We start from the raw sequence: 23,670 nt of genomic DNA on the forward strand, positions 1-23,670 counted from the left end.
CTCCCATTTTAACAATAAATGTACTATTTTACACTGTCATTTAAAATATATTACTCTATTTTCTTGTGGCTTAAAGCACTGCTGAGAACGTCTGGTGATCTTTTAATTTTCTTTCTCTTTTAAGATCTTTGTTTTCTTTTCTCCTAAAGATTTGTTTTTTCATTAAAGCCCAGTCATTTAAATAAAACATCTTGGTGTTGGTTGTTATGTGACAGTATTCTCTTGTACCTGGTGTGTTATTTTTGGTACCTACAATTTTTTTAAATTGTGAAAGTAATACTAGTATTTGTATTCCTCCTTTGCATTGGTTTTCTTCAAGAACTCTTACTATTGGTACTTTGGTTCTTCTTTGCCTTTCTTCAAGGAATCTTTTAAACTCTGTAATTCTAAAAAAATTAACCTATTTTTCTCTTTTCACCTGCTGTTTCTTTGAAGGCACTGTCTGTTATGTTTATTTCTCTTTGTGTTTTCTGGTTTGTTTTTTATTTTGGAAATTGATTGTTTTTCCTTTTATCTCTCATTTCCTGAGTGTTGAATCTTTGGTTCTCAATTTTGCTTATTCTGATATGTGTTCTTTTATGTTTTACATCACTTTCTTAATGTCTTTAGCTTGTTTTCAAATAGTAGTTTATAGTTTTGATCTGTTTTGTGGACACATTTTACTGAGTGCTTTCATTGCCTGTAGGGATTTATTCTGCTTATTTTTTCTTAAAAAATTTTTTTCTTAAAAATTTTTGTAGGATTTGATCTTGATACTTTTGGTCATTTTTATATGAAATTGGCTTTCATAAACTTGCAGAATGTGGTGGAAAGATTTTTTTTTTACTTCACAGAGCTCCTACTTTTGTTTTTATGTAGTGTTCAAAAGATGACCTGCTTTTTGAGATTTCTTGCATCTCTTACTTCCTCGGTTTGGTTTGGACCTTCTCTTTCTTCTGTTGTTCTATGCTGCGTATGTTTGATTCTTCTCAGTTTCTTCAAGTGTGGGCTTATTCTAGAAGAGAACCCTGGTGAATCCATTTCAAACGCTTAAAGCTCAGAGGGACTAAACTGTTCCAACCCTTTCAGAACTTCTTATCATGGATTCTGTCTTATCTGTTAGAAATGCCAGAACCCCTGTCAGTTGTAGCATTTGTGTATGTGTGTGCTTGTGTGCGAATGTGTGTGTTTCCAAATTAGTCTGCTCTGCTTTCCACTGTATACCCATTAGCTATTTTTTTTTTTTTTTTTTTTTTTTTTTTTTTGGAGACAGAGTTTCGCTCGTTACCCAGGCTGGAGTGCAATGGCGCGATCTCGGCTCACCGCAACCTCCGCCTCCTGGGTTCAGGCAATTCTCCGGCCTCTGCCTCCTGAGTAGCTGGGATTACAGGCACGTGCCACCATGCCCAGCTAATTTTTTGTATTTTTAGTAGAGACGGGGTTTCACCATGTTGACCAGGATGGTCTCGATCCCTTGACCTCGTGATCCACCCGCCTCGGCCTCCCAAAGTGCTGGGATTACAGCACTTGAGCCACCACACCCGGTCTCCATTAGCTATTTTTGTATTATTTTGGTTTTAAGTTCTTCAGTTGCCACCTTGTTGCTTTCTTCTTTCTGCCAAGTAGTACAATGTTGTGGGTGTTGGTGATTTTCCTCTACCCACTTGCATTTTGGGGTTTGAGGCAATATCTTGTCACATAGTTTTGTTGTAAGTACAGTTAACCCTTGAACAGCATGGATTTGAACTGTGTGGCTCCACTTATATGCAGATTTTCTTCTGCGTCTGCCACCCCTGAGGTAGCAAGACCAACGCTTCCTCCCCATAAGCCTACTCTTTGTGAAGATGAAGAGGATGGAGACTTTTATGATCCACTTCCACTTAATGAATAGTAAATACATGATCTCTTCCTTAAATTTTTCTTAATAACATTTTCTCTGGCTTACTTAATTATAAGAATACATCTGGGACAGATAGGTAACAGTGAAAAAATTATGTCATACATATAACAAAAAATATCTGTTAATCACCTGTTCATATTATTGGTAAGGCTTCTTTTCAACAATAAGGTATTCATAGTCAGATTTTGGAGAGTCAGAAGTTATATGTGGATTTTTGACTGCATAGGGGTTGGGAGCCCTAACCCCCATGTTGTTCAAGAGTCAATTATTGTGCATGGGATTTTGGTTTTCCTATCTTGCTGGCACTGTGTATTTTTATGGGAATTTGAAGAGCTAAAAATAAACAATTGGGTAGCCACTAGCATCTTCTCAGAACCCTTACCATTAGTTTTTATGTCCCTTCTATGGTCTCCTCCCATTCCATCTCCTTTCTTCTGCCTTCAGAGATAACCATTATCTTTAACTTCATGATGCCCAGTGAAATAACTAGAAGCAATAAAAGTGCCCATCCACAGAAGAAAACAGATAGTTATTAATATAATGATATTATATAATAGAGTTTAAGAATTGCTTTCCTAAAATAAATCTCTTAAGCATATACCAAGAAAAAAATGTTGCTTATGTACAGATATATACAAGAATGTTTTTAGAAATGCTATTTATGATAGGGAAAACTGGGAACAACTCTCTGTCAACAGATAAATTATGACACATTAATTCTGTTGTGGTAAAGACTGGCACATAATAAGAATAAATCTCAGGGATAGAACTTAAACAGAAAAATACATATGATTCTATTTATAAAGCTTTCAAGAACTATATTGTTTATGGATATAAACATATGCTGAAACTACATAAAAAAGCTAAGATTTGTTTTCAGCCTTATGTTAGTAAGATTCATCTGTGTTTGTAGCCATCGAACATACCTTCCTTCTGCTATATATAGTCCATTATATTTCCATCTTTATTTTGTTTGTTGGTAGCATTTTTATTGCTTCTAGGTGTTCTATTAGGCATTATAAAACAACAATAATAGCAATTACTTACATGGCATTTATTGTGTGTCCCAGATAGTTTCTAAGTGTTTTAGTTATTTCACTTAAAACTGAGAAGAACTCTGTGAAGTAGGTATTATTTTATTCAATTACATGTTAAAGAGCATGTAATTGAGGCAAAGAGGGATTAATAACTTGCCTAAGGTGTGACAGGTACTGCGTAGTTGAAGCTGTGATTCAAACCTGGGGTATCTAGTCCTTTAATCTGTACTTACATAGTATATTATTTTGTGCTTTAGAAACAGGAACGTTATTTCTGTTCTTTAGAGATCCTTAAATATAAAAGATGATGCTGTCTTAAAGACAGTATATTTTACTATTTTCTTTTTTACAGTTTCCATATTTAGAACAGTCTCTGCTTCATTTGATTTTAATTTGAGAGATAAAATGGTGTTAGAAATGTTTTTAAACAAGCAAGCAAGGTCATCTTTAGTATAATAGCTCATAGTGTATACATCTGGAAATTAGCACCATCTACTGGTAAAGAAAAACAATAACTTGGTTTGGAAGATAGCATACACTTTCACAGGTTTTTCTTTCTTTCTTTTTTTTTTTAAAGCTGTTTTTGGGGAAATTAAGATTTTATAATTTTTAAGTACTTTTGTGCCCCAGTATATATATTTTTAAACTTCCAAGTATCAGTTACTATATATGGCACATCTGTGTAAATGAGACTACATTTAGATGAGAAAAAATACAACAAAAAGTATCATTTTATAGGGGTCATTCTGTCTGTATTTTTCAAAGCATGTACAAAAATTGTCAGAGTGATAAGAGCAAGAAAAAAGCTGTCATATTGGACTAACATAAACTGTATTTAGTTTATCACTGTGTTTTGGCTTAGTTAAGTGATACTGTCTTCGATAGAGGAGTAGAATTGATAGTAGAGTGAAAACAGAGTTAGTTCTTGGTGACTAAGCCTGGGAAGCTTCTCTCTGCGCAACTTTTTGTATTAACCTAAATTCCACACTCATTTTTTTCTCAAACTGTTTGAGATTTCATTTGTTAGTGGCCTAGGATCTTGTTTGTACCCCGTTTGAGACTTTTAGTCTTTTGTTATTATTTTCTCTCCATTAACTTAACCTATACAAGTTAAATGTATGAGAAATCAAGTGTTTTCTCATTCTGTTTCTTCTTTCTTTTTCCAATATGTTTTCTTTAGGCACTGTACAAGTTAAAGTTACCTTAGATATGACAATTTTAATTAAAGGTGAAATTATGTTTACAGAAGAAGTTACAAGGTGATTACATAATAAGTGTTGGTTGAGGGATTTATTAAAAGAATTTTAAAAAGCTAATTTGTAGTGGGAGGGAGAGTAGGGGAGGGATAATGTGGGGAGAAATGTCAGGTATAGGTGATGGTGGCATAGATGGGGGGATGGTGGCAACACACCACTTTGCCATGAATGTACCTATGCAACAATCTTGCATGATCTACACATGGACCCTAGAATCTAAAGTACAATAAAAATAACATTTAAAAAAAAAACAAATTTGTTATAGAGCAGGAATGGTTGTTCAGGATGCCATTGGTCTGGTATGTTTACTTGTAAGTCTGCTGAGCACAATTATATTTTTGCCCTGTGCCTACTGAACTCTCAAATGAAAACAGTTTTTTTTGTTAAAAAATGTTAGCTTATTATAGGTATGCTTTAGAAAGATCTGATTAAATAGAAGAGTTGCAATGATTGCAAATTTTATGTCTTATACTATAATGTCACATAGTTGAATGTAAAAGTTGAAGACTGCTATTGTAATAGTATAAGTTTTTAACTCACGTTAAAGTTAGGCTCAGTGTAAGGAATGAAAATGAGGTCAGTTGTAATATTCTTTTTGTTGTTTTTTGAATATTTTACTTTTGGGCACTGAGTACTGCTAAGGTGAAAACAAATCCCCCTTAATGTAATCTATAATAGAAACAAAAATATTTATATTTTATTAAAAATACATTTAAAAATTAAGTGTATATACTGTTCCTGCACGACCTTATCAACTACTCAGAAATTAGTCTATGTTCAAAGAGAGAAGTATACAGAGGCTTTCAAATTTTCTATGAATGTATACAAATTTTAAATCAAACTAGTTGTTTTTAAAAATCTCATATAAACATGTAAAATATGAAAGCCATGGCCGGGCGCGGTGGCTCAAGCACTTTGGGAGGCTGAGGCGGGTGGATCACAAGGTCGAGAGATCGAGACCAACCTGGTCAACATGGTGAAACCCCATCTCTACTAAAAATACAAAAAATTAGCTGGGCATGGTGGCGTGTGCCTGTAATTCCAGCTACTCAGGAGGCTGAGGCAGGAGAATTGCCTGAACCCAGGAGGTGGAGGTTGCGGTGAGCCGAGATCGCGCCATTGCACTCCAGCCTGGGTAACAAGAGCAAAACTCCATCTGAACAACAACAATAACAACAACAACAACAAAATGAAAGCCATACAAATGGTTTTCAGAAATCTTTTTACTACTCTCAGATAGTTTATTCTTTCTCAAACTCTTTCATTATCAAGTAATTCTTTGATTTGATATATTTTATATTTTGTCTCCAGATTGACTGCTAATAAATGATTTAATTCAGGGCTACTTTTCATCATGCTGAGTTTTAGGTTAGAGGGCAACAAGATGAATGATTCCTGTCATCTAAGAACTATTATAATTTATTATGAGCATTACAGCCTTTTTTTTATATTATAAAGAAAAATGTATAAAGAGCTATTTTTAGGCATAGGAACCAATTGGTTTTGTTATACAGAGCCATCAGAATGTTGTCTGAGCTGAGATGATGAAATAAAACAAAACTCCCAAAGTCAATGACTATGGTAATATCTGAGTGGGACCTTGAAGAATAGGAAGGAATTGGTAAGTGGAGATGAGGAAGAAAGGGTGCTTTAGGCTAAACAAACTATTGTTATCTTTTTATTTAGTTGCTGAAGCAATATTTTGGCAAACATTTCATATTTCACGAACATTGAAGATTCTGACTTTATGAATTATGATTACAAAAAGATTAATAGCTTCTTTTAAAAGAGATATATTCTTTAATACCATGAGTTTTATATCACCCCATTAAAAAGAAGATATGTTCTACGTTAAGCACAAAATTGTCTGCCAGAGTATTTTGGGAATGGAGCAAAAAAAGCAGTATGTTTTCCAGTAGATCTTACTGCTAGTATTTGAACAGATGCTTAAAACAAATGAAGTTTAAAAAAATAATTTACCAGAGATGGGGTGAATTATTTTTAATCACAATTTAATTTGGTTAAAACTTAAACTTAGTGAACTAAATTAAAGAACAAGCCTCAAATTCTTTCAGCTGTATGGAAATACATTTTTTCATAATACAAATCTGCCTCCTTATGAGCCGTCATGTATCTTTGTATAGATTGCAGTTTATGAGCTGCACAGTGGGGCACAGGTGAGTATGTTAGTTGGGGTTGAATTGTAGCCCTTGCTGTTACCAAAGGGCCTTTCTCTAATTAATTCTCCCAGAGAACAAAGACACTGTATAGGAGTCCCTATCCCTGGAATGATTATACATTTGTTTGGTTACTGGATTCAGCATTTAACTTCTAGAATGATATAGGCACAAATTAAGAACTCACTAAATATTTCATATATCTGTAAAGTATTCAGAAGTCCACAATTCACATTCTCCTCTGATCATGACTTTTTGGCAAATTACATATGTTTCATGTGATTTGAAAAACTAACTCCCTACCCAAGCAGTGGTTTTATTAAATTCAAGTTCAATGTTTATATGGAAAGTTCCATTTGTTGTGTTTTGCCAAATTGTTATTGCTGTTAGGTTGGATTGTAATTTCTGTTCTTCTGACTCCATTCATATATTAAAATGTTTAAATTTTATTTTCAGGTATATTACATTTTTTTGCCCACATGACCTAGTTTCCCAGGGGTATTCACATCTACCTGTTCGACTACTGGCTTCAGGAATGAAGGAGGTGACCAGAACTTGGAAAATAGTTGGTGGAGTCACACATGCTAATAGCTTTTACAAAAATGGCTGGATAATCATGATAGCTATTGGATGGGCCCGAGGTAATATTAACAATATGTGTTCATAAATACTCTCTTATTGGTGTATTATTAATACCGTTACTGAACAATTCTCTAGTTAAATTAATAATATTTTAATAACAGACTTCTGGAAAGTAAAAACCTTGTTTCTGTTGGCTAGCAAAGTTAATTCAAAACTAGTACTAGTCATAAGCCGTTATTTTGAGCCTGTCTTATAATAGAAAATTTTTATGATTGGTTGGATTAAGATCCCCAGAACCAGAAAGATTTATAGTTAATTAAGATATAGTGCCACTGTAAATAAATAAGTTTACATAAGAAATTATGTGGTACATGTGAATAAAAAATACTGCTCTTTGTGTGTATTTTTTTTTTTCTTTCAGGATTACGAGAAATAGTAAATATGATTGACTCTGGGTTCATGATCACTGAACTTTGCATCACTTGCCTTTTTGTTTTGTATGTAGGAATTTAACAAATTTCTCTAAACTCCTTTTACAATATACTGCACCTAAAACCAGTCATATCAGGAAAGGAAATGATAAAGCAGAAGATTTTATTTTTCAGTTCTAAAATGAACCTCTAGCCATACCTTTGTGCCTGAGGTCCCAATTATAGTACGGTAGACAGTTGCCATGCTGATGAAAGAGAAGAATTACAGTTGTTTTAGTGCCCTAAATAGATGAGGCAACTTTCTTCTTCTTCCCAAGAATTATATTTTGGAAATCCTCTTGGAATTTTTTATCAGGTGATAGAATTATGGTTCCTTTAAAATATTTTTTTCAAGAAAATTTGGATAACTATTTTTGTTTTATTTTTGTATTTTTAGGTGCAGGTGGTGCCATTATAACGAATTTTGAGAGGTTGGTAAAAGGAGATTGGAAACCAGAAGGTGATGAATGGCTGAAGATGTCATAGTAAGTTGATATAAACTATACCGAGACCTAGATGTTTATCCTTAGATCTTACCAACTTTCTTTTTAAGAACATTTTGGGGACTTTAAATGTGGATGGAATATAGCTGAAAAAATAAATAGTAATGATAATGGGAAGAGAACTAGCAAATTTTATTCTTTTAAAAAGTCTGCTCTCTCAAATGTAGTTTAAAACATATGCTTTCCTTCTCTGTGGGTTACTCTCCTTAGAAAACAAAACCAAACAAAAACTTCTAGATTACAGTAGACTTGTGGGTAGAGTATATATTTATGAAGTGAAAACTACATCGGCATAGATATCTCTGGATGGAAATGAATTAGTGATAGGCTCTTGGCTTTTTCATTAATGACTATGACATCATCCAGATTTCAGTTTATATACATAGTTTTGATAGTAAAATGTCAAGTTTATGGGAACAAATCAATACGTTATCATAAAGTCCTTTCAGTTGCTTTAAAAAATGACAGTTGCGCTTAATTACAGATAAAAATAAGAGAACGATTAGAGAAATAACCCATTGTGTGATGCAGACTGCCTTTTGCATCTATTTAAGAAAATCTGTTCTCCGAAGACGCTGACTCATTCTTATTTATTAATTTTTTTAAGAGACAGATTCTCTTTCTTGTCACTCAGGCTGGAGTGCAGTGGTGTAGTCAGAGCTCACTGCAGCCTACCTCTTGGGCTCAAGTGATCCTTCCACTTCAGCCTCTCACATATTAATAGTTGGTACTGCAGGTGTGTGCTATCATGCCTGGCTAATTTTTGTATTTTTTTTTTTTTTGAGACAGGATCTTGTTCTGTCACCCAGGCTAGAATACAGTGGTGCGTTGGGCTCAAGTGACCCTTCCATCTCAGCCTCCTGTGTAGTTGGGACTACAGGCATCTGCCACTGTGCCCTGCTAATTTTTAAAATTTTTTGTAGAGACAGGGTCTCATCTCAATATGTTGCCTAGGCTGGTCTTGAACTTCTGAGCTCAAGCAGTCCTTGTACCTTGGCCTCCAAAAGTGCTGGGATTACAGATGTGAACCACCATACCCAGCCAGTATTTTTATTTTTGTAGAGATGGGGTCTTACTATGTTGCCCAGGCTGGTCTTAATTTTTGCCTCAAGTGATCTTTCTTCCTTGGTCTCCCCAGGGGCAGGGATTACATAATGAGCCACTGTGCCTGGCTGGACTCAGTCTGTTTTTTTTTTGAGATGGAGTTTCGCTCTTGTCATCCAGGCTGGAGTGCAATGGCATGGTCTTGGCTCACTGCAGCCTCCGCCTGCCAGGTTGAAGCAGTTCTCCTGACTCAGCCTTCCAAGTAGCAGAGATTACAGGTGCCTGCCACTACGACTGGCTAATTTTTTTATTTTTAGTAGAGGTGGAGTTTCACCATGTTGGGCAGGCTGGTCTCAAACTCCTGACCTCAGGTGATCCACCCGCCTTGGCCTTCCATAGTGCTGGGATTGCAGTCATGAGCCACTACGCCTGACCAAGACTCAGTGTTAAAAAAGTCACAGATATATTTCTGATACACTTAAAAATGAAGAAGAGAAATATAGTTACTGTTCTCATAATTCAAGAAGGAAAAGACTTAGAGAATGTTGGCTATAATAAGCAAGATGAGGAAAGACTTAATATAAAAATAAACTCGTTTTCTAATTTAAATTGGGTTAAAAATAGATCATAAATGGATTAAAAATGAAGGTTGAGGCTGGGCAAGGTGGCTCATGCCTGTAATCCTAGTGCTTTAGGAGGCCGAGGCGTGCAGATTGCCTGAGCTCAGAAGTTCAAGACCAGCCTGGGCAACATGGTGAAACCCCATCTCTATTAAAAATATAAAAACTAGCTGGACATGATGGTATGTACCTATAATCCCAGCTACTTGAGAGGCTGAGGCACAAGAATCACTTGAACCTGGGAGGCAGAGGTTGGTGTGAACTGAGATCACACCACTGCACTCCATCCTGGGTGACAGAGCCAGACTCTTGTCTCAAAAAGAAAAAAAAAAGAAGAAGGTTGTGAAAGGCAGTATGAGCGACGAAGTACATATGCGTGAACTAACACATTCCAGGATATTGGAAAGTACCCCTTTAAGCTTGAATGAAGTAGTTAGAAATAGAACAAAGGAGGCTTTGATTAAAGATAAGTTATAAATAAGATATTCATGATATTCAGGGGAGATTTTTATCATTTTGAGTATAGGCCTTGAAACACCTTCCATAAAACATTTTTTTTTGGCTTTTATAGCTAAAATCAAATTATGTTTCTACTTTGTTCAAGACCTTGCATTGACTCCTGTAAATGGTCTATAAGGCCCTTCAAGGTGTGCCTTTACTCCTTTCCAGATTGCTTTGATTTAATCTCTTGCTATTATCTCCCTTGCTCACTCTATGCTTGAGCAAGTCAAGTATGGTCTGGTTTAACACTAGCTTTTATCACTACCTGGAATGATTTTTCTTAGATGGCTGACTCCCTTATCTACTTTGCTCAAAGTATTTTCTCAATGTTTCCTTCTCCTGAGGACTACCTTGCTTAAAATTGCAACACCTCCTTCTTTACTTTTTTCTACAACATTTATCACCTTCTAACATGTTTTATAATTTACTTGGTCATTATGTTTATTTCCCCTCCCCTTGGCTCGTCTTCCTACCCTTCAAAGAATATAAAATGCCAGGGACAGAGATTTTTGTCTTGTTTGAGTGCTCTTGTGTCCCAAGCACCTAGCACATAATAGATAAAACATACTAGATGACTGTATGAATTTTCAACAGCTGGGTCAAGTGAGATTATTTGGTTCATTATGATGGTTTGTGTTTATGTATATAGTCATGTGTTGCTTAACGATGGGGATATGTTCTAAGAAGTGTGTCATTTCATCATTGTATGAATGTTACCAAGTGCACTTACACAAACCTAGATGATATAGCCTACTACACACCTAGGCTATATGGTATAGCCTATTTCTCCTAGGCTACAAATCCTTACAACATGTTACTGTAGTGAATGTTGTAGGCAATTTTAACATAATTATAGGTATTTGTATATCTAAACATATCTAAACAGAAAAGGTACGATTAAAAATATGGTATGAAGGATAAAAAATGGTATACCTGTATAAGGTACTTACCAAGAATGAAGGGGGCAGGACTGGAAGTTGCTCTCTGTGAGGCATTCAGGAAGTGGTAAGTGAAGACCTAAGACATTACTGTATACTACTGTAGACTTTATAGACACTGTATACTTAGGCAATACTAAATTTATAGAAAAAATTTTTCTTTAATAGTAGATTAACCTTAACTTACTGTAACTTTTTTAGAAAAAATCTTATTTTTAAAATTTTTTATTTTTACTTATTTTGGATACATAATAGTACATATTTATGGGGTACATGTGATATTTTGAACCAGGCATACAATGTGTAATGACATCAAGGTACTTGGGACATCCATCACATCAAGCATTTATCATTTCTTTGTATCAGGAACATTCTAATTCCACACTTGGTTTTTTTTGAGACATTCATTAAATTATTGTTAACTATAGTCTCCCTTTTGTGCCACCAAATACTAGATTTTATTCCTTCTAACTATAATATTTTTACTTGATAAACTTAAAATTTTTAAAAACTTTTTGAAGCTTTTGTAGTGACACTTAGCTTAAACACAAATGCATTATACAGTTGTACAAAAAATTTTCTTTCTTTGTATTCTTATTCTATAAGTGTTTTTCTATTTTTAAGATTTGTTGTTTTTTATTTTAAATGTTTTTTTTTTGTTAAAAATGAAGACACAAACACACACATTAGCCTAGGCCTACACAGGATCTTCAATATCATCATCTTCCACCTCCACATCTTGTCCCACTTAAAGGTCTTAGAGGCAGTAGCACACGTGGAGCTTTCATCTCTTGTAATAGCAATGCCTTTTTCTAGATTATTTCCTGAAGAATCTGACTGAGGCTGCTTTATGGTTCACTTTTTTTTTTTTTTAAATAATAGAAAGAGGCTAGGTGCAGTGGCTCGTTTCGGTAATGCTATTACTATGGGAGACTGAGGCAGGCAGGTGGCTTGAGCCCTGAAGTTCAAGACCAGCCTGGGCAACATGACGAAATCCTGTCTACAAAAAATTACAAAAAACATGAGCTGGGTGTGGTGGCAGTGTAGTCCCAGCTACTCGGGAGGCTGAGGTGGGAGGATTACCTGAGTCTGGGAGGTTGCAGGGAGCTGTGATCAAGCTACTCTACTCTAGCCTGGGCTCTGAAGGTGAGACCCCATCTCAAAAAAAAAAAAAAAGTACAGTGTATAAACCAGTAACGTAGTTGCTTATGATCATTATCAAGTATTATGTGCTCAAACAAAGCTGGAGACATCATGTTACCAGACTTCAAACTATACTGTAAGACTAAGGTAATCAAAACAGCCTGGTACAAAAACAGACCCACAGACCAGGGAAACAGAATAAAGAACACAGAAATAAAACCTGCACATCTACAACAATCTTGTCTTCGACAAAAGCAGCACAAGTAAGCAGTGGGAAAGGCACTATTGATTCAGTAAGTGGTGCTTCGAAAACCGTCTAGCCATATGCAGAAGATTGAAAATGGACTCGTATCTCTTACCATATATGAAAATTAACTCAAGATAGATTAAAGATTTAAATGTGAGATCTTGAACTATAAAAATCCTTGAAGAAAACCTAGGAAATACCCCTTTTTACATAGGCTTTCGCAAATAATTTATGGCTAAGTCTCCCAAAGCAATTGCAACAAAACCAAAAATTGACAAGGGGGAATTAATTAAAGAGCTTCTGCACAGCAAAAGAAATGACCAACAGACACATCCTGAGAGGGAACTGAAAAAAAAAATTACCAAGAGTAGACAGGCTACAGAACAGGAGAAAATACTTACAAACTATGCTTCCAGCAAAGGTCTAATATCCAGAATAAGTTCCCCTGTAGGGAACTTAACCAACAAACACCAAAAAAATCCAATTAAAATTGGGAAAATAGCATGAACAGACACTTCTCAAAAGAAAACATACAAGTGACAAGAAAGAAAACAAACATGACAAAGGCCTCAACATCACTAATCGGGAGATAAATGCAAATCAAAACCACAAGGAGATACCCTCTCACATCAGAATGGCAGTTATTACAAAGTCAAACAGTAGAAGTTGGTGAAGCTGCAGAGACAAAGGAATGCTTACACACTGTTGGTGGGAATGCAAGCTAATTCAGCCACTGTGGAAGGCAGTTGGGAGATTTCTCAAAGAACTTAAAATGGAACTACCATTCAACCCAGAAATCCCACTGCTGAATATATACCCAAAGGAAAATAAGTTATTCTCCCAAAAAGACACATGTCCCTGTATGTTCATTGCAGCACTGTTCACAATAGCAAGGACATGGAAGCAACCTAAGTGCCCATGAGCAGTGAATTGGATAAAGAATATGTGGTACAGCCGGGCGCGGTGACTCAAGCCTGTAATCCCAGCACTTTGGGAGGCTGAGGTGGGTGGATCACGAGGTTGAGAGATCGAGACCATCCTGGTCAACATGGTGAAACCCCGTCTCTACTAAAAATACAAAAAACTAGCTGGGCGTGGTGGCACATGCCTGTAATCCCAGGTACTCAGGAGGCTGAGGCAGGAGAATTGCCTGAGCCCAGGAGGCAGAGGTTGCGGTGAGCCGAGATCGCGCCATTGCACTCCAGCCTGGGTAACAAGAGCGAAACTCCGTCTCAAAAAACAAACAAAAAAAAGAATATGTTGTACATACACACCATGGAATACTGTGCAAATATCAAAAAGAAAAAAATCATGTCCTTTGTAGCAACATGGATGGAGCTAGAGGCCATTATCCTAAGTGTCATAACAACAAGAACAGAAAACCAAGTACAGTATGTTCTCACAAGTGGGAGCTTAACACTGAATATACATGAATATAAAGATGGGAACAATAGACAGTAGGGATCACTAGATGGGGGAGAGAGGAAGACGGGCATGGCCTGAACAACCGCAAGTTGGGAACTATGCTTATTGCCTGAGTGATGGAATTGTTGGAACCCTAGGCCTCAGCATCATGCAATTTACCCTTGTAACAAACCTGTGCATGTATCCTTTAGTCTATAATAAAAGTTAAAAATATAGTATTATATACTGTACATAATTGTATATGCTAGATTTGTGTATGGCTAGCAGTGCAGTGCGGTAGAATTGTTAACCCCAACATCGCTACAAACACGTAACTAATGGATTATGCTTCAATGTTACGGCGGCTACATCATTAGTCAGTAGGGTTTTTTAGCTCTATTACAATCTTACGCAACCACCTTCATATATGCCATCCCTCACTGACCCAAACATTGTTATACAGCATGTGACTGTGTGTGTGTGTGTGTGTGTCTGTAAAAGTTCACATGTCTACCACCAAATACTTTTGCATTCCTATGACATTTTTTCATGTATCCATTCAGTGCATATTTGTTGAATGCTTACTATAGGTAAGAAACTTGGTAGAGCACAATATATTCCAAAGTCAAGTCTTCGGAAGAGTGTATAAAATCAGTGTTAATGGAAGTAAGTGAAATTGAAATTGGCTTTTTTTGAGACAGGGTCTGTCTGTCACCTAGGCTCGAGTGCAGTGGTGCTGTTATGGCTCACTGGAGCCTTGACTTCCCAGGTTGAAGAAGTCCTCCCCAGTAGCTGGGACCACAGGCGCATGCCACCATACCTGGCTAATTTGAAAAGTTTTTTTTTTTTTTTTTTTTTTTTTTAATAGGTGGTGTCTCCCTATGTTGTCCAGGCTGTGAAATTGAAACTGGAATCCTAAGCTGTTTTTTGAGCCAGGTGCCTTATGCCAGGTGTAGGTACTTTAAAAAATATGCGCTATCACTAAGCCTCACAACAAACCTGAGAGGTAGGTCTTATTTTCTAGTTCACAGGTTAGAAAACCAAGGCTTAGAGAAGTTAAAAGATTTTCTTAGGCTGAGCACAGTGGCTCATGCCTGTAATCCCAGGGATGCTGAGGCAGGCAGATCACTTGAGGCCAGGAGTTTGAGAGCAGCCTGGCCAACATGGTGAAACCTTGTCTCTACTAAAAATACAAAAATTCATGAATCTGTTTCTGGCCTCTGTATCCTTTTTCATTGATCTAAAAGCCCATCCTAATGCCAATACATACTTTTGATTACTGTAACCTTACAGTAGTGAGAGTCTCCCAGTTTTATATTTTCATTTGTTTTTTAAATTGCTTTGGCTTTTCTAGGTTCTTTGCATACAGATTTTGAAATCAGCTTATACATTTCTATAAAAAGTCAACTGCAATTTTATTATGATTTCACTTTATCTAGATACCACTTTGGGAAAAAGTGAAATATTAGTCATGTAAAAACTTCTGATATATGAGCATCATATATATCTTAATTTTATCTAGGTTTTAAAAATATTTTGTAGTTTTCAGTGTAGAGGCTTTGTGTGTCTTGTTAAATTCATAAGTATTTTACATATTTTGATGTAAATGGAATTTAAAAATTTATCTCCCTATTGCTACTAATATACAGGAATACAATTTACTTATATATATTTTAACTTTGTATTACTTATTAGTTTGAGCAGTTTTTGTAGCTTCTTTTGAGATTTGTATTAATATCGCGTGCAGAGACAGTTTTATTTCTTCTCTTTATGCTTTCCTCCCCCTACCCCTGTTTTTGCTCTCTTGCAATGGCTAGCACTGGCACATTATTGAATAGAAGTGAGAGCAGACAAGGCCTTGTCAGATAAGGCCTTGGCTTGTTTTGTTGATCACTAATAGTCAAAGAGGTACTCTGTGTAATTTTAATGCATTTAAATTTGTTAGGATTTGTTTTACAGCCCAGCATATGGTTTATCTTGGTGAATATACCATGTGCACTTGAAAAGAATGTATATTCTTGATGGTGTTGTCCATATCATCTGTGTTCTCTCCTGATCTTTTTTCTTTAGTTTAGTTCTATCAGAGAGGAATACTAAAATCTTCAACTATGATTCTGAAATTGTCTATTTTAAAAATTTTGTTTCATGTATTTTAAAGCATTCATATTTATGATATATCTTTTTGATGAATTGATTCTTTTATTGTTATGAAATATCCTTTATCTCTGTGATATTCTTTGCTTTGAAGCTTTGAAACCTTCTTGTGCTTACTATTTACATAGTATAGTAAGTCCTCACTGACTATTGTTTGTAGTTTCTTGGAAACTGCCAACTTAAGTGAAACTATATACTGTATGCGATAGGAAGTTAATTCTTGTATATATCAACTAACCTATTCTAAAATTGGTTTTGTTATACTGTGCATTGTTTAAAGTTGCAATTACTAAGAACCTATCAATGATATTAATTGAGGACTTGGTTGTATATCTTTCATCCAGCATGTAGTTAGATCTTGCTTTTTTTTTGAAATGGAGTCTTCCTCTGTTGCCCAGGCTGGAGTGCAGTGGCGCTATCTTGGCTCACTGCAACCTCCGCCTCCTGGGTTCAAGCAATTCTCCTCCCTCAGCCTCCCGAGAAGCTAGGATTACAGGAATGCAGCACCATGCCCAGCTAATTTTTGTATTTTTAGTAGAGATGGGGTTTCACCATGTTGGCCAGGCTGGTCTTGAACTCCTGACTTCAGGTGATCCGCCTGCCTCAGACTCCCAAAGTGCTGGGATTACAGGTGTGAGCCACCGCACCCGGCTTGAATCTTACATTTTCTGTGTTTCTTTTGTGGTGTCACATTTCCTTGTTTTTTCATATTTTGTGTGTCCCAGCATTTATATCTGCACATCTGGTGGAACAATCACCTATTGCAAACTTTACAGAGTGGTTTTCGTAGGGAAGGCTTTCACCTGTATGTACCAATTGGGCAGGTATTGGTGGCTCTTGTTCTGAGTTGGCACACTGATGTAGTTTCTGTGCACCTTCTTTAACTATAATCAATGTCAGTGATGACTTAAGGTGTCTAAGTGGCTTAAGCTTTGAGTTTGTGGCACCAGTACTGGCAGCATGAGTTGTTAGGATCCTCAGTTGCAAGGACTTTTGGGCTTCTCCAGTTCTTGTTTTCCCAGCAATGGGAGGGACCCTAGTTGAGGGGATCCTTCTCGGCATCTGGTCTGACATGGCTCTCAGGCCCACCAGGATTCACCAGGTTGCCCAGGCTGGTCTCAAACTCCTGGGCGCAACTGATCCACCCTCTTCAGCCTCCCAAAGTGCTGGAATTGCAAGCATGAGCCACCACGCCCAGTCCTTAGGTATTCTTTAAACACCAGTATGTGGAATTGTTTCTTAATTTTCTTTTCATATTGCTTACTGCTGCCAGTTCATTAAAAAAAAAAAAAAAATCCGGCCGGGCGCGGTGGCTCAAGCCTGTAATCCCAGCACTTTGGGAGGCCAAAGCGGGTGGATCACAAGGTCGAGAGATCGAGACCAACCTGGTCAACATGGTGAAACCCCGTCTCTACTAAAAATACAAAACATTAGCTGGGCATGGTGGCGCATGCCTGTAATCCCAGCTACTCAGGAGGCTGAGGCAGGAGAATTGCCTGAACCCAGGAGGCGGAGGTTGCGGTGAGCCGAGATCGCGCCATTGCACTCCAGCCTGGGTAACAAGAGTGAAACTCCGTCTCAAAAAAAAAAAAAAAAAAAAAAAAAAATCTAGTTCTGCCAAAAACAAAGTCAAGTCATCCTCTCTCCCCACAGTAACTCTTTTATCATGTTTTCCTTATTTTCCTTCTTCACCCCCAAGTTTTAAGAAGCCACAGCCATGCTGGGCTGCCGGGTGCATGCTTGGATTGGCTGTGGAGCCAATGTGCTGAGCTCAGGGTCTCTTGAAACTATTGTAGCACCTGGGACTTGGGCTACACATTTACTCTATGAGGTCTGAGTAGATACAGATTAGCCATGCACCTAGGGTCTGTGATGCTGAGGTGTACCACAGCAGCTTGTTCCGAGGGGGAAAGGGTGTAACTATGACTCTAATCTTGGGGACGGCGCAGAATTGGCATATCTGGAGAAGAAGGAGTGTTCTAGAGGCCTGAGCCCTAGAGAGCAAGAGTCCCAGACTCAAGGGTTTACACCAGAAACTCAGGCTCTGGGGCATGAGGCACTGTGCAGTGGGGACTCGATCCTGGGCTCGTAGTATGTGGCAGAGGACCAAGTTTTGTGAGGCCAGGTGCAGCAACAGCAGTTACCCAGTAATGGTGGAGCACAGCAGTGTCCTGGGCCCTGGAGGACAGGAAGTAGCATAATGACAACTCTACTCTGAGGAGGTGGGATGCCTCAGCAGGTTAGACTCTGGGGACTAGTCCAGTTGTATAGAAGTAGGGTGTTGCATCTGTTCTACCTGGAAGACAGGGTGGTTCAGCTCAACCAGTGCTCCATTTCCCTGGGATGCAGGGCACTGCATATTTTGGGTGCCAAGGGGGATCAACTGCTTGGCTAAGACCAGTGCTCGGGTTCCCTGGGAAGTGGGATGTCATGTCAGCTCAAGTGCTGTTTTGGTTCAGGTGCCAAAGGTGTGACTGGTCTGCTTGGCCAAAGCCCTTATTTCTGAGAAGGTGAAGTGCTGCATTAGCTTAGACCCTGAGGAGTAGGACACAGAAGCAACTGGGATGCAGGGAATGGAGTGGCTCCATAGCAGCTTGAGCCCAGGGGTAGGGCACTGTAGCAGATAGGCTTGAGGGTGGCAGGTCACCAGACAGGCATGGTGCAGTGACAAAACCTCAGGGATGGAAGGGTATAGTAGCTATTTGCCTGCAAAGCAGGATGCACTCTCAGAGTGGCTCTGCTTTTAAGATGGTGTAGCACAGTAGCAGGAAGGGCTACAGAAGATGAGAGAGATGTAGGATTCTTCCTTGGGGTGAGCACAGCCCTATGGACTCTGGGCAGTTCTCTCAACTGAGCTCAGTACTTGTGGAGGACTGCAGAAATACACAGTGGTGCAGACCGTGGATGAGAGTTGTTGGGGTTCTGTTTTTTTTACCATTTTCTGGAAGGGAGAAGTTTCTCCTGGTTTCAAGCTGAACCTGTCAGGGGAAGTAGTGGTGGAGACAAGGTCTTTTCTTTTCGTTACTCTATGGTCATACTGGGTTTAAGTGCTGTTAAAAGTTGCTTCTACTCCTTTACTGTATTCTGGTACTCTCCTTTAGTTATTTTCATCAAAATGTAATTGTTATTCATTATTTGTTTTGGTGGGGGGGCAGAGAACAGGGGCAGTGCTAGGAACTTGTAGTTGGTCATCTTGACAACATCACTGTATTTTCTTGTTTCTTATGCTTTTGATGTCAAGAAGAATCCATTGCTAAATCTAAAGTCATGAAGATTTTATTCTGTGTTTTAAGAGTTATCTTATATTTAGCTCATAGATCCATTTGAGTTAATTTTTTTTTTGAGATAAGGTCTTACTCTGTTGCCCAGGCTAAATGCAGTGACCCTGTCACAGCTCACTGCAGCTTCAACCTTCCAGCCTCAAGCAGTACCCCTGTCTCAGCCTCCTCAGTAGCAGGGACTACAGGCATGCATTGCCACATGCAGGTAATTTTTTATTTTTTGTAGAAATGGAGTCTTCCTATGTCACCTAGGCTAGTCTCAAACTGCTGAATGCAAGCGATCCTCCTGCCTTGGCCTCTCAAAGTGATGGGATTGTAGGCGTGAGCCACTGTGCCTGGCCTGAGTTAATTTTTATATAGCATATGAATAGGGGTTCACCTTCATTCTTTTGTATGTGGATATACAGTTGTCCCAGCACCATTTATTGAATTCTTTTCCCGTTGAATAGACTTGGCACCCTACTAGAAAATCAACTGAGCATGGATGTATAGGTTTACTTCTAGACTGTCTGTTCTATTCCATTATCTATGTGTTTATCATTGTGCTACTACCATACCATTTTGATTACTGTAGCTTTTTAGTTAAGTCCCAAAATTGGGCAGTGTGTGTCTTACTTGGTCCTATTTTTTTCCCAAGATTGTTTTGGCCATTCAGGGTCCCTGGCAATTTTGTGTGAATTTGAGGCTTCCATAAAAATCCTAGGTAATTTTTTCCATTTCTGCAAAACAAAACAAAAAAAAAGGAGCAAACAACAAAAACAGTGTTAGAATTTTGATAGAGATAACATTGAGCCTGTAGATCACTTTGGGAATTATTGCTGTCTTATAACAATATTAAGTGTTCCTTTTTTTTTTTTTTTTTAAAGACAGAGTCTCACTCTGCCCCCCAGGCTGGAGTGCAGTGGAGTGATTTCAGCTCCCTGCAACTTCTACCTCCTGGGTTTAAGTGATTCTCCTACCTCAGCTTCCCAAGTAGCTGGGATTATAGGCATGCGCCACCACACCTGGGTAATTTTTGTTTTTAGTAGAAACAGGGTTTTACCATGTTGGCCAGGCTGGTCTCAAACTTTTGACCTCAAGTGATTTGTCCACCTTGGACTCTCAAAATGTTGGGATTATGGGCATGAGCCACTGTACCTGGCCAGTTTTAAGTCTTCCAATTTATGAACATGGGATACTTTTCCATTTGATTAGGTCTTTTAAAAATTTTTATTTTATTTTTTTAAGATGAAGTCTCACTCTTGTCACCTAGGCTGGAGTGTAGTAGTATAATCTTGGCTCAATGCTACCTCCGCCTCCTGGGTTCAAGTGATTCTCCTGCCTCAGCCTCCCAACTGGTTGACATTACAGGCACACGCCACCATGCCCAGCTAATTTTTGTATTTTTTGTAGAGACCAGGTTTCACCAGGTTGCCCAGACTGGTCTCAAACTCCTGGGCTCAAGCAATCAACCCTCTTCAGCCTCCCAAAGTGCTGGAATTATAAGCATGAGTCACCATGCCTGGTGCTTAGGGATTCTTTAAATGCTAGCACATGGAATTGTTTCTTAATTTCCTTTTCATATTACTTATTGCTGCCAGTTTATTTAAAAAATATCTAGTCCTGCTAAAAACAAAGACAAGTCATCCTCTGTTCCCACAGTAACTCTTTTAGAGTGTTTTCCTTATTTTCCTTCTTCACCCCCAAGTTTTAAGAAGTAAAATATATGTATAATGGAAAATTTGGGAACATGTTAACATAAAAGACATTTCTAATCTGTTTAGTGACAACTTCTGTTAGTGTGTCAGTATATTTCTTTCTATATTTTTTGAATAAATATACTTTTACAGTAAATAAATGTAGTAAGGCTGAATAATGGTTTCTAAAGTTCTCATGGTTTTTAAACCCTGGAACCTGAAATGTTACTGATATGGGAACACACTCTTTGCATATTTGCAAGTTAAAGATCTTAAGATGAAGAAATTATCCTGGATTTCTGGTGGGACTGAATGCAGTCACATGTATCCTTTTAAGAGGAAAGCAGAGGGAGATTAGACCACACATCTCAGAGATTAGAATGATATAGCCGCAAGCCAAGGAATGCTGGTGGCCACCAGAAGCTGAAAATCACAAGGAATGGTTTCTTTTCTAGTATCTCAAGAGGTAGTGTGGCCCTAGTGACACTCTGATTTTGACTGAATGAGACTGATTTTAAATTTCTCTGTTTTAAGCCACTGAATTTGTTGTAATTTATTACAGTAGTCACAAGAAAGTAACACAGATTTTGGTACCAGGATGTAGTGTGCTGCTGTAACAGATACCTGGGATTAGACAATTGGTGGAGGCTAGAGGAATTTTGAAGCGCATGGTAGAATTATGGATGTTAAAGGCACTTCTGATGAGGGGTCCGAAGGAAGTGAGGAGCACATTAGAGAGAGCCTATAAATATATAGTCTTAGAGAATACATATATTGTTATAAGCAAAATATTGGTAGGAATATTGTTACAGATGCTGGTGAAGACTTCAGAGGAAATGAGGAACATGATTTTGAGAACTGCAGAAAGGTTATCCTTGTTATGCAGTGGTGGAAACTTAGCCACACAATTGTTTGCCACAGTTGTATGGAAAGCATAACTTGTAATCAGTGAATATGGATGTTTTTGCTGAGGAAATTTCCAAGCAAAGTTTTTTAGTTATAGCATGGTTTCTTTTTGATGCTTATAGTAAAGTGCAAGAGGAAAAGGGTTAAATTGAGGGAATGAATGTTACTAACCAAATAAAACCCCTTAAAGCCAGGACTTGAACATTTGGGAAATTCTCAGCGTACTGGGACTGCAAAGTTCATAAGGCTGGGATATTCACTCTGGATAGAAGACCAAGGATGTGGCTGGATCACTTTTCCTAGTGTTGAAGGGATTGGATGTTTGATTCATGGATCCATTCAGTCATTATAGCAGAAGCCAGGAATAGAGAGGAGGTTATCCAAGAAAGATCTGTGGAAGACTCTCTTTGTCTAGTGACATGGATTGTTGTGCATACACAAGAGACCCACTGGGGATTTGGAAATATTAAATCAGAACAAACACTGCCAGCTTGGACTGAAAGGAGAAAGATGGGATTAAATGAAAGAAGGCTGTCAGACTTTTAAAATTCTGCAAGCCGGAATCATAAAACTGCTCAACTACAAACATATGCTTGGAAAAGGAAGAATGACTTCATGGTAGGAGCTACTGACCCTGAGGCCTGAGGCCGGGCCCATAGGTTGGATTTGGGTGCAGAGACCAGAACCATCAATGTGAAGATGTGGATTCACCTCAAGCTGAAGAAGATTATTCTCACGCCTTGAATCCTAATGGAATTTGCCCTTTTCAATATTGAAATGGCCTGGGACTACTGACCCTTTTTCTTTCTCTTTTCTCTCTTTTGGAATGGCAATATCTATAACTGTTATCCAATGCTTATTTCAACATTGCATTTTGGAAGCAGATAACTTGTTTGCTAGTTTTAGAGGAAACTAATATAGGAAGTATAAGAATTTTCTAAATACATCCTAATCTTTTTAACAAATCTCATACTCCAGTTTTAAGTGGACTTTTTTCCTAAATTTCAACCACTTCTCTAATGCCTTGCTCCAATGCATTATGAAATCCTTGTTCCTTAGATTCAACCCTTAAGAGGATACAACCCAAAATGGTAGATGTGCATGCCAAGGTGATGTACACATTGAGCCACTGTGGTACAGAAAACAAACTGTGAGAAAGAGTAGCAAAATAATCTTCCATGTTTTTATCTTATTTTTTTTTAAGTTTTAATTCTGTGTACATTTTATAATACAGTTTTACATATATATAATTTCTAAATCGGTAATCATAATTTGGGAATATTATAAAACTTTTTTTTTTTAACCAATAGAGACGGACAATCAAAAAAAAGGTTTAGAGACCGTTGTTCTAAAACATGCATTCGGTGGTCCTGCAGATCTGTTTCTTGCTTCAGCAATGTTTGGATGGAACAGATCTGGGGACTTCAAAAAAAAAAAAAAAAGAAGAAAACAATAAAATAAAATAAAATGTGACTGTTACCCAGTCATATTGTTAAGCAAGATCCAGAACCTGAAAAAGACAAGGAATAGTTTCTTTCTTAGAGTCTCTTGAGGTAGTGTGGCCCTACTGACACTTAATTTTAACTGAGTGATACTGATTTTAATTTTTTCTGTTTTAAGCCACTGAATTTGTTGTAATTTATTACCATAGCCACAGGAAAGTAATACAGCTTTGTTGTATTGTCAAAACCTAACCCTGTTTGGAACTTAGTCCTCAGCTTGTAATAATTAAATAAAATTTAAATAAAATGGCTTATAGGAACCTTTAGATTTGTCATATTTTGCAGTGTGTCATTCCTAGAGTTTATCGTTTATCTTTTTTACTTGTAAGATAGAGAGCTAGACAGTGATT

The 23,670-nt window shown here is 37.5% G+C and overlaps 1 protein-coding gene across 3 annotated transcripts in view; it reads left to right on the plus strand.

Annotated features, from left to right (window-relative positions):
* The window catches only part of TMEM38B (transmembrane protein 38B), a 330,972-nt gene that overhangs the window by 15,584 nt on the left and 291,718 nt on the right, over positions 1 to 23,670 (plus strand). For all 3 annotated transcript variants that reach the window (XR_012516658.1, XM_074395124.1, XM_003925255.4), the window contains exons 3-4: positions 6,806 to 6,990; positions 7,799 to 7,886. Coding sequence is in view for 2 of the 3 variants with exons in the window: in XM_074395124.1 (XP_074251225.1) it covers positions 6,806 to 6,990; positions 7,799 to 7,886 (273 nt within the window). In the remaining variant the exon portion in view is untranslated. The remainder of the gene's footprint in view (positions 1 to 6,805; positions 6,991 to 7,798; positions 7,887 to 23,670) is intronic.

This window comes from Saimiri boliviensis, chromosome 2 (assembly GCF_048565385.1).
Source record: "Saimiri boliviensis isolate mSaiBol1 chromosome 2, mSaiBol1.pri, whole genome shotgun sequence".
NCBI classification, from domain to species: Eukaryota; Metazoa; Chordata; class Mammalia; order Primates; family Cebidae; genus Saimiri; species Saimiri boliviensis.